At 38.0% G+C, this 12,702-nt stretch overlaps 1 protein-coding gene across 5 annotated transcripts in view; it reads left to right on the top strand.

Annotated features, from left to right (window-relative positions):
* Window positions 1-12,702, top strand: part of bcar3 (BCAR3 adaptor protein, NSP family member) — a 69,451-nt gene that overhangs the window by 46,846 nt on the left and 9,903 nt on the right. For 4 of the 5 annotated variants that reach the window (XM_081348334.1, XM_081348335.1, XM_081348336.1 and 1 more), the window contains one exon: window positions 11,372-11,500. In XM_081348334.1, the coding sequence (XP_081204460.1) occupies window positions 11,372-11,500 (129 nt within the window). Of the gene's footprint in view, window positions 1-670; window positions 934-11,371; window positions 11,501-12,702 lie in introns of those variants that run through there. The other variant, XM_081348337.1, reaches the window with a different exon arrangement.

Raw genomic sequence — 12,702 nt, 5'->3', positions numbered from 1 at the left:
TAAATTGATTATGCATTCAGCCCTTAACTCAATTTAACACATTTTACCATGTTTACCATGTCACAAAATCTCTCCACAAATCAGTGTAGAAAGTGAGAAAAGTCTTTACAGGCCTGCTCATAATTGAAGATCAGTCAAAATGTAAGAAATAATTTTTTTATATGAATATGTTTGATTTTTATTAGCATTAGTGGCCAACCAGTGTGACTTTTTAAATGACTGATGCTGATATTTAGAGAGCAGGGCGGCTGGGCACACACACACACACACACACGCACATATATATATATATACACACATACATATATTTATATACGTGAGTGTGTGTGTGTGGCGCTAAATATATTCGCTCTATCGCTAATTAGCATATGAATAAGGAAAAGAGCTTTGAAATTTGGGAATTCTGAGAGAAAATTGAATATTTTTAGAAATATTACATCTCTAATCAGAGTACCTCATTCTATCCCGTTCCCTGTTCATGTATTTTTTGGCAAGCTGTTAGAGGATTTGAGGAAAAGGGGGTTGGTTTAGAGGCTGGCTGTGTGGTGCTCCTGCAGATAACTGAGTTCTGATAGGCTGGAGAGTCGAATCACATGGAGTTTATCACGGCTCCTTACATGGGCTGCCCGGGGGTGAGAGCAACAGCATGGAGCAGCATATGCACTGCTGAGCGCACAAACACACACACACACACACACACACACACACACACACTCGCGCCGAGAGAGTTCACAGACAGTCACTGGGCAGCTAACATGCTCTCATTCATAAGAGGTATAAAGCAGTGAATTTTGGAGATTAAAGAGTGTGAGAGTGTTTCCACTGATGAGTTGCACTGAAACAAGAGAGATGTCGGAGAGATGCAATATTTTAAGGACCATCACGGCAGCTTTGTGCTGTTTCTATCAGAAGAGCTCCGTTATTGGAGCCAAGGTGAGTGAAAGCTTCCTAAAACTACATGTCAAATTTATGCATTTTTTAGTAGCATCTTATCCATGTGTAATATTTATTATATAGTTATATATACTATATTTTACTCTTTATATTTTAACAACTTTATATTTTACTGTTAATATACATAATATATGTAAAAATGTATGTAAACTAACAGTAAAGGATTTAAATATAAAGTGTGAAATATTGTAAATAGATAGATGTACAGTAGCATTACAGAAAGACCGATTCAAAAAGAAGAGAAATTTAGATCAATTAAAAAAAAAAAAAAGAGAGAGAGGTGCCGTAAAAAGCATGTCTGTGTGTAGTTTTATTATGGCAGTCTTTAGCCTGGGCTCTTCAGTATATGGCTTTTTTCATTATAGTAAGTGAAGGCGTCAGACACACATGCTCACTCACGAGTGTGTGTGTGTTTCTTCCCATTCACTTGTAATTGTTTAGTTGCACACCCTCCTCCTCGTCTTCAAAACCATTTAACCCGTATTGATTGAAATCTTTTATCTCTGTGGCGGCTTGCAAATGGATCGTAAGTGTGAACGCGTGTGGTTTTGTTCACTCATCTAATGTGTCATGTGATAAGGACAGAGAGCTGCTCAGGTCGGGTTGAGTGAATTTATGGGGCGATATAAAATTGGTGGCCCTGCGTGTGGCTGTTACAACCGATGTAGGAATGAAACAGAGCAGTCTGCAGGTCATACGACTATTCTAAATGTTTGGATTATCAATAGCAAGAATGTTCAAAGAGTTACATTACACCGAGACTACAGGGGGTTTTGGCCAGCATGATGAAATGCATTACATTTTCTGAGTTTATTGAGTGGATTGAAATATTTCTGTCAGTCTCCACAGATGTGGATAATCCATTCTCCCTTGCTGCAATCCGATGGCACATGAACTATTGATCTATGGTCCATCAAAGCCTACAATTAAGCAGTGCATATCAGGAGAATCTGGAACAAACTAAAATGTCTGGAATTTTTTTATTTCTAATACACTTCAGACTGCAAACAGATATTCACAGATCAAGAATGTCAAGGAGCTCATTTAATAGTCTTGCATTTAATAGCAGTATTCCTGTAGCTGAACCAGTAGAGCACCAAGGTCATGGGTTCGATTCCCAGGGAATGCATGAACCAAAAGATGTGTAGCTTGAATGCAGTGCAAGTTGCATTGGATAAAAGTGTCAGCCAAATGCATAGATGTAATTTGCATGAAGACTGATGCCAGATTCCTGGCATGTTTATCGAAACAGTCTATATTTTCAAATTCTGAGGCTGAACTGGCCAGAAATAGCAGCATGTTTGTTATTTCTCAGCTCTGGCCAGCCAACTCAGCGGACCCTCGCTCTCAGGGTTTGAACGTCTGTTAAAAACATTCGGGTCTGGTCCACATTTTTTGGGCTTGTTTCTAAAAATAGTGCTAGGTTGTCATGGAGACTTCCGGTCTTTTCGATGGTGTTGGGGGTCAGTGGGAGTTAGAGGGACAGAGAGGGCAGTGTTGGTGCCTCTTGTATGGATTCTTTCTTTCGAGAGGAAATTTCTCACTGAACCTCCTTGATCATAGAAGGCTTCATCTGGCAGCGAATGATTTCTAAGTAAATGTGGTGGAAACAACTTGGGGGCTTTATTTTGGTCAGTGTGAGGGGCAGTTGTGTGTACTGTACAGTACAGCTGTGAATCTCTTCTACCCCTGTAGAGGGCTGAAACCTAAACCGTGACAAGTCTGCCTTAAATAAGCAGGCTTACTTGTTTAGTAGAGGCGTAGATTAACACCTGACATGGACTCTATGAATGTCAATTTTTAATGATTATGTGGTTGAACCAATTCCATGAAGTGTTCATGAGTCTAAGGCCCTGTCCCAAATGGAATCCTAAAGGCTGATTTATACTTCCGTGTTGAATGGAGCACCCTTCTGAAACCTAAAATGACAAATGGGACTCACAATGGTCTTTTGTCTTTAACGGACACGCGCAAGCTATGACCATTGTAAGTCCACAAGACCTCAAGTGCACATAAAGTGTGCCATTTGGGACAGGGCCTAACTTTGTTTTGGACTAAAACTTTATGGCTTGTGTTTTTTGAGCATTCAACAAGCACTTTTAAGATGCTGTCAAGTTAAAAGTAGTCCAACTCTGAAACAGGTCTTAAGATCCTTGCATTTGGATCCATCTTTAAATGGCAGAAACAGGTGTTTTTAAAACCAGATTAATTGTGTATGTTAATTTTTTGTGCTTCCTTGTTGTTTTTTCATCATCTTCACTTTATTTTTCGTGAAGCATTATTGTGCTGCGTTTCTGCTACGATAGACATCCACTCTTGCATTGCGTGTGTAACGGAGGCCAGCTAGTGAGAGTTGTGCAGGCTGATGACTGCTAGGGAATGCAGTGTTTACTGTTTAGTGTCCTTGTCAGTGCACCCGCCTAGCATGCTACGATGATGGTTTGAGACCGACTGCAGGGTGGTTAGGATTGGAGGGTGAGCTTTAGAGGCGGAGCAATGAAGAGAGGGGTGAGTTTGTTTGGGCTGATTTCAAATATCAACAATGTTCAGCAGCGACTTTGAGAAATAACATACTGCACCTTTCAGTGAAAATATTGTTATAACGGCAGTATTTAACTAACGTTAAATGAGGCACATACTTTTGAGAACACATTTGATGACTAAAACGAATCAGTGAATCATTTTTGGAACACCCAGACAAATTAACAAATTTTTCTCTAACACTTCCCACGCATTAGACATGCAACAGCGGTTCCCCCACACACTGACAGTGTAACACAGCAGAAGCATCATGGCTGTGGCAGAAATAGAAGCTCAGCAGAGCAGTGGGACAGCGGGAAGTCTCTCTGATTGACAGGCTGCTGGAGAGGTGCTGACACAGCCTGGCACAGTTCTATCAGTCAACAGCAAAAGTTTCACATCCTGTCATTGCTGAACAAAAGAATATGTTTTTGGATCAGGGATTAAATCATCATTCCGCAAAGTTCTTAACGTGTTCAGTATCCGCCAGAGTGACCAAGCGGTGGCTTCTTAAAAAAAAAAAAGTTTTAAAAATTATTTAATTCTCTCTCAAGCCTGAACTGCATGAAAAAAAAAAAAAATTGATGATTTTATCCATTGAAAAAGGGGTATTACATATCAAAATCTAATGCGAGTAGTCAACTGTGGAGGACAACTACCCTCCTGAAACACCAATGGCACATGTTTGAAGCAGAAAATGAGCAGAGCAAGCTCTTACATTTTGATGAAAAATTACATTAAAAAAAAATGTCTTGCAATAATGTGTACTGAATCATTCACGAGCAGAGCAAGAACATGAACAATAACTTTTAATTTAAACATCTTTTTTGTCTCTTTATCTCCTCTAATTCTACCTTCCTCGAGCATTCCATGCATAGGACTTAAAGGCATTTTCCAAGCTCAAGGCTTTCTTTTCTAACAGGATGGCTTTCAGCAATTTTGAGTCCCCAGGACATGCGTGTCCCCTACTTTTCCATCTTTTCCCCTTTTTGCTGTACAAAAAATTGAGCACGCTCGAGGAAACATTAAAAAGAGGCCATGTTCAAAGTGATCCAGCACAGCTGCCCCAGGCCCTAATCTCCCCCTCTGCCCTCCTTACAAAGCCAGGGCTGGGCCACGCTGATTGGGACAAAACTGGAATGGAATGAGGGGGCTGGGGATCACAGATTGAAATGGAGAGAATGTGATTAAATGAGAAAGAGTCCAAGAAGGGGGGGATCTAGCTTATTTCTAGACCTCAGTTGCCTACAGTCAATATATTAAAGCATTGGCATATTTTACCTAACAATACTGTATTGATATTCTCATAATATATTTTTGTATAATAAGTATATAACAAACACACACACACACACACACACACACACACACACACACACACACACACACACACACACTTTATAGAACAAAAAATAAATATAGAAATTGGCGTGAGAATATTCATAGTATTGTCAAGTAAGAAACTGATTTAGATGATAAATACATCAATGTTGAATCAGACATCAGTTTAACACAGTAATAAATACAACACATATGTAAATAATAATGAATGACAATATATACACACTAAATTAAAAAAAAATTGTATAGTATAATATTGTTTAGCCAAGTCCATACTGATTCCCATCCCTATTATGAGGACTGTATTCATACTTCAATACATCAAAACTCCACTAACAAAATATTTATTTGATATAACTACAAAAGGACAATAAATCTTTCATGAGCATCTGTCACATCCCCAGTTCTTCCAACTGAAATGTGCTGCCCTGTCCAGGAACACATGAACATGGCAGACACCCCAGGGACCATCTAAATGGACAATGTGATGAGGGTGAGATAAGACAGGAAGAGGTCCTGTGTTTAGAATCCCAGGAGACTGATGGGACACGCTGATGGCCCTTTTTGTTTACTCTGGCTCAGGAAGGGTGTGACCCAACACCAAAGCCCAGACCAGGTCGATTGTCCTGCACATAAGAGGCCACTAATGACCCCCTGAAACCCTTGGGAATCTCAACCTACAGGGTTGAGACAGAGGGTCTCCATCCTTCAAGCCCCCATAGGAATCAGCAGGAAATAACAAGATTTCTACATTTTATGTTAAGATGTGTAATGCTTACCCAAAGACGCCGCCACAATTAGAGGATGGTTGCCAATGCATTGCTTTGTGGCGCCAAGGTCTTCATATTCATTTTAGCACATCGCTATGTGGTTTCTAGGATGTTCTGGGTGGTTACTACTGTAGTCTCTATGATATTCTAGTATCTAAGGATGCCTAAGATACCTGTTTTCTTAAAGGGATAGTTCACCCAGAAATGAAAATTCTGTCATCATTTACTCACCCTCAAGTTGTTCTAAACCTGCATGAAGTTCTTTCTTCTTTTGAACATAAAGGAAGATATTTCGAAGAATGCTAGTAAACCAACAGTTGCTGGTCCCCACTGACTTCCCTAGTATAGAAAAATATACTATGGAAGTCAATGGGGACCAGAAATACTATAGAAGTCAATGGGGACCAGTTTGGTTATCAACATTCTTCAAAATATCATCTTTTGTGTTTAGCACAAGAAAGAAATGAATACAAGTTTGGAACAACTTGAAGGTGAGTAAATGATGACAGAATATTCATTTTTGGGTGAACTATACCTTTAAGGTCCTGTGAGTCTGTAATTTTTTACCTCTTTTAATGTCCACCTATAAGTCAGATCGCTTAGAAAAGTATTAGTCCTTTTCAACAAGCCACAGCATTAAAGATATTACTTATGTCTGTTCAAATCTCAAATCATTAGTCATGAGAATGACTAACTATCTTCCATTGGATTACTTGTCCTGCTGGTTTCCATCACAAGTCAGTCTGAACATATGTACATGATCTCCATCTTTAGCCGTGCACTTTGCCATAATCTGCACAATTTCCAAATCAAACATGGATTTTTAACCGTTCACTCACTAAGCTGCTGAACGGCCACTTGTGGAGCAAACTAAAGAGGATTAGACGCTCGATAATTAACAGGGGAATGTCATCTCATCCATAATAATTATCCAGAAGTGGCTTTCCAGATCAAATTCAGCCTTTGAGCTCATCATCTTAGACTGGAAAAGCCATGAGCACAGTCTGTTCTGACATGTGCCAATATGATCTAATGTGCGCTTGGTTACTAAGCTACAGTATGCTTATGATGTCATACAAACTACTACAGACAATTTTGAATACTGCAAAGTGTCTCGTATATGTCATTATCTTACCCATTCTGCTGTCGATATCTAACCTGTGCTCTGCACTCACCCATTGAGACCTTTGAACCCTCATTCAATACATCCAAATGTTCCATTATGATTCACGTTCAAAAAGCATGCCAGTATTTAAAAAAAGAACCTTAGCAATCAGCCCCTCATGTGTGAAGATAAAAATGACAATATATAAATGGCTACAACTAAAAGCAGAGGTGATTGATCTGATGTACAAATATATCTGCTCTGCTGCTTGATGGAGGGATTATTCGTCATGGTGCTATCGAGCTGCTCGAGCAACTGAGCTTTGGCTATTTTTAAACATTTATAGCCTCAACGCACCTCTAAATGGATCCACGATGTCGTAGCGCTGAATGAATGCGACGGCCATGCCAGATTAACACCACCTCAGCTGGCATGCAATCACAAAGCAGTCATAAAACCAAAAACATGAACATCAAGTCCAAAAAATATTAGCATTCAGCACAGCCTGAATAAAATCTCATGCTCATATGTTTTTACTAAAAGTTCTATTTCAGTTGTTTGTTTTAGTCATTGTATTGTGTAATACAGTTGAAAGACACTGAACACAAACAAGTGCTTTGAAAGATTTTCCCAGTCAGGGTAAGACTATGTATCGTCTGGTCACTGTAATTTGTGGCTTGCGGGGTGTTGGCTTGGATCGCTGTTGTCTAAATGAAGTGGGTGTAACGCTCGTCCCTCACTACAATACCAGAGGCATCAGAGTGTATTTCAGTCCTTGCTGTGGCCTGGGTTTGTCAGTCTCTATACATAGTAAGGATCTTTGAAGCTTCTCCATATAAAGGGAAAAATGGTCCATTGACTCGGCATGACTTGAATATATTTGGTTTAATAAGCAAAGAGTTGCTAAAATATACTTTTATAGTTTGCTTTCAAAGAAATGCACCAGTCTTTAATTCAGTAGTTTGGCTACATCCTTTCAAATAATCATATCATCTGACCATCTAAAAAGTGTCCTTCAGTCCTCTGAAAACGATTGAATGATCAGTGACGAGTTGACATGAGGATCAATCGGACAGGATTATCCACCAACCTCTCGAACAAGTAATACGATTCTGCCAAATGTTTGTGTGCGTGAGAGGTTTTCCATCACAAATCAGTTACTCAAAGACCAGAATTAAGAGATCTTATTGTAGAATTAATACAGTATCAATGTCCAGTATCTACAACATCTTTCGTTGACTATCATCCATAAATTCATCAATACATATAAGAGGATTTGTTCAGATAACTTAACATCATTTGAAAATATCCAAACCAAAAGGCTATTCTAAACCTTACATATAAAATATTAAGTTGAAAAACACCAAACTAATAATTTAGACAGATCATATACTATCATATGATTTATGTTTACATTCATATATTTTGTCGTCTCCCAAAATACACAGAGATATCCACATTTCCAGGCCTGTGTGCAGTGGTTTGTGGTGGACCACAGTGACAGATTGTGGTCAGTTAGATCCTAATAACTGCCTGACAGACAGACCACTGCTTGGGCTATGGGTCACTGGACAGAGAGAGAGAGAGAGAGAGAGAGAGAGAGAGAGAGAGAGAGAGAGAGAGAGAGAGAGAGAGAGAGAGAGAGAGAGAGAGAGAGAGAGAGAGAGAGAGAGAGAGAGAGAGAGAGAGAGAGAGAGAGAGAGAGAGAGAGAGAGAGAGAGAGAGAGAGAGAGAGAGAGAGAGAGAGAGAGAGAGAGAGAGAGAGAGAGAGAAACTGACAGCTAAGCATCTTATCAATATCACAGAAAACTGATGTAGCTTGTCTGCTGCTGTCAGGCCTGGAAAAACATGAAATGTATATTGAGTTTTTACATGCCTTGATAAATATCTTAGATGTAAAATAATATTATAAACATGGCCCAATAATGCAAAAGTCCTCAGTAGTGCACTGGGCTCTAGTTTCCTTTTGACAGCACAAATGTGATGACATCACTTGTTATGAGCATTGATGTCACTGTACACCGCCAGGGTTCTCAGCCATACTCCGATATCTTGGCAGGTTTAAGAAAACCCAAGTGAGTCATTCATCAAGCCATAAAAAGCCATGCAAAGCTACAGTGACAAATGAAAATAGGACTTAATAAAATACACAACAACATCATCTGGCTCTGGGTCCATGTTTGAGTGATGCAGTCGATTTAATTAAATCTGTCAAACAGTGTCATATCAATTGAAGTTTCCACTACTGAGCATGCACACACAGACAGTTACTCATCAATTTTAATTACCTTTGCCCTAACATTGGTTTTATTTGACATATTACTCCATAGACCACTACTACAGAATTGAAACGTGGAGTCCTGCTGGGACTTTCCCCCCATACGCACAGATTTAGCTCGGGGTTATGCAGCAGTGCTGTGCTTGAGTACCCACCGCGTACAACTACCAGCTACAGCACAAAGGTACCACTTTAGGTCTCTGAGGTTGGGTACCACACATAGCTGCCATTCCAAGCACTTAAACAAAAAGGAAACACAAAAATACGCTTGAAATCCCCTATCTGATATATGTAACCTATACAAGTAACACAAGTGCAGAATGCAATTCACCCATTCACATTCAATAAAGCAATAAACCATTGTAGTAATTTTACCATGTTTAAAGAGTGTTTGGCAAACCACAAAATCATCTTAGACACACAGCATCTTTATATGCATATAAATAAAAACAATAATAATGAATTATTTGGTCAAATAATAGCCTTCAGTAGACTGCTTATGGTTGACAAGCAAAGTACACTTTCGTTGTTAATATGTTTTTAAATGCTTTTGAAAGAAGTCTCTTATGCTCACCAAGTCTGCATTTATTTAATAAAAAGTAATATTGTCTAATATTATTACAATTTAAAATAACTGTTTTATATGTTCATATTTTAAAATGTAATTTATTAGTGTAATTGCAAAGCATAATTTTTCCAGTCTTCAGTGTCACATGATGCTTCAGAAATCTAATAATCTAATATGCTTTCAATTGCTTTAAATAAATATATAAAAAGAAAAATTATAAAATGATTTATTCATTTATTTACAGAGTGCCCTTGTTTTTTTTAACAGGGTTTTAAGAAATTTGCTTTGCATTGTGCCTAACACTATTTTTTGTGAAACCTTTTTTCAGGATTTTTTGAAGGAAAGTTCAAAAGAATAGCATTTATTTGAAATAGATTTTTCCTAGCATCCTAGCTGAATAAAAGTCTTCATTTCTCAAAAAAAAAAGAAAGAAAAAAAAAACTGTGTGTGTGTGTGTGTGTGTGTGTGTGTGTGTGTGTGTGTGTGTGTGTGTGTGTGTGTGTGTGTGTGTATATATATATATATATATATATATATATATATATGTAACAATAGCTTTGAACATGTCTCATCCATTCAGATTTTAGAGCCTTAAATCTGTTCTCCAATAGGAATAACTATTGAATCACTATAGGAACACTCTTGCCTCTGGGTACGGATATAACATCATGACTTGTCTTGCTTGCTCAATGCACATTTCTAGATAATTTCCATATCATTATAACAGATTATTCACGGATGCTTCACTGCCCTTAACCCTATAAAACTACTATATTACCTATGCTGTTAATGCACTACGTATCCTGCAAGCAAATGATCGATACCATTTAAAAATCATTTGTTAACATTAATGCATTAGGTTTCATAAACTAACAATGGATGTTCTACAGCTTTTATCAATATAGTAATATAGGTTATATAATATAATTTATAAATATATAAATATTGATTCATTGTTAATGTTAATTCATAATACATTAGATGTGCAGTACACTAATATACCATTCCAAACACAGCCACAGTAATTTAGTCACAGGAGAGCATTAATACAACTCATACTTTGTTGATAAACAACAGTGGCATGTGATGTTTGTTAAGACACGAAGGAGTATTAAAATTGCATAATCGGTCTATGTTGTCAGTGCTTAGCTGGGAATCAATGTTGAAACATACTGTATGAGAGTATAAAGTGCTATTTGTGCCAATTGTTTTTAAATTCTATTACAATCAGGTCACATGACTGAGTTATGTTATTGAGCAAGTGAAAGCAAGAATGAAACGACCTTGACTGGAAAGATAATGAACTATGCTTTACCGAGTAAGTAGATTTATGGCATTAGTGCAAACTATTAGTTCTAATCAAAGCTCATGTTTCACAGAAAATGACTAATCAGTCTATTTGTTAACCTAAACTCTAAAGTAATTAGTTTTAAGCAGCTTAGTGAGAAGAACTATTCTCAAATTCCTAAATTGTGAAATCCACAGCTTTCCAACGAACCTGAAAAGTCCATGATGATTCAGAGCAGCGGGGGTGTGTTCGTGTGTGCAGGTAAAGGTACGGTATGCCCTGCGGATTCTGGAGGCGGAGACAGACAGGAAGAGGGAGGGAACTTGGGCGGCACAGTAAACAGATCAGCACAGGAAGCAAGAGATCCATCAGCCAGTCAGATACTGAGTCACATAGCAAAAAGTAGGGAGAGGGATACAAAAAAAAGAAGAAGAGTGGAGACAAATAAAAGACTAACACCATATACTTAAATCATAGAGACAAACATACCATCTACCATAGAGCCACCATGGCTCTAACATACTCTTCTGTTCCCATCTATGTGCAGTTTTCAAGGGACAAGTACATCATGGATGGACCGCCGGAGAAGCTTCGAAGAGAACTAGAGGAAGAACTGAAACTAAGCAGTGAGGAACCACGGAGCCATGCCTGGTATCATGGAGCCATCCCTAGACAGGTACAGCTTTAAGAGGAGGGAGAGGGGTGGGTGATCATTAACAGATAATGTTTGTATTATGAGGCTCTCTGTGGTGAGTAGCTGTTTCTGTGATTTAATATATATATATGTGTACAGTTACAATGTCTCTGAAATATTGTTCGGACGTGGAATCTGGCTGACAGCAGTGATCTTTCTGCTGTCAAAAGCATAGCTGAAGTCACACTGAAGTCATGCCTGTATCTGGCACTTAAACATTCACTTTCTTTGTATAAAAAGATAATGAAATAAAGACATGTGGCCATGTTTGCTCCAGCTAGAGCCTAGAGTAAGACTTGATTAAGGGAAGAAATACACTGACGATATGACTTGCATTAGATGTTCTTAATGCCAACTTGTTAAATTTACAAAAAGTACTGTGAAAGTACCACGGTACTGTGATGCAACATCTAGCGTCATGATTCTTGGATATAAATCATGGCACTGAATGTTTACCATATGCATGTACTGTACCATGGTTTTAGCATGGTATTTCAAAGAATACTTTAGTATTACCAGAATTAATGTCCAAAAACATGGTGTTCTCAAATTACAATATTTAAGTCATGGTAATGCTATAGTACTTTTTTGCCACTTTTAATTATTGTACTTATTATAATGCTCTTGCTAAGGTCAAAAATTATGAAACATGTAGATACATAGTTACCTGATAGGCATGTTGTGCAAAATAATAACCTATAAATAGTGTCTGACCTTCTAAAATGTTTCTTTAACCTTTACGTGCAATTTTACTTGCTTGGCTTAAGCTTTCTAGCCATGTGAAATTGCATATTCATGATCCTTTTAAACAGATATATTTAAGGAATATATACAAATATACACTCAAAATGTATGCTTCTAACTTGTCTAAAAATGTGAAATGCTTTGACAAATCTGGAGCAGAGTCCATTGTCATCAGTAGTATAGTTGGTTGATCAATACTTGTTTTAAACTGGTTTAGATGTGCCAAACACAACATAGAACAGAACAGGAAAAGCCACATTCACACCCAGACTTGCACAAGATCAAGGAAAACAAAAGATTTCATTGAAACAAAACTCAAAATCTGAAGTCTGGACTGTATGCTAGAGTGTAGTCAGCTCCACAAGATCTTAGATTAGCTTGACAAACAGCAAAACTACCAATAGCTCTAATGAAAGTACATTTCACAGTGCTTAAAGGGA

This window comes from Scardinius erythrophthalmus (genome assembly GCF_964197995.2).
Source record: "Scardinius erythrophthalmus genome assembly, chromosome: 20".
In the NCBI taxonomy this organism is placed as follows: Eukaryota; Metazoa; Chordata; class Actinopteri; order Cypriniformes; family Leuciscidae; genus Scardinius; species Scardinius erythrophthalmus.
This window is presented reverse-complemented; position numbering and strand designations above follow the sequence as displayed.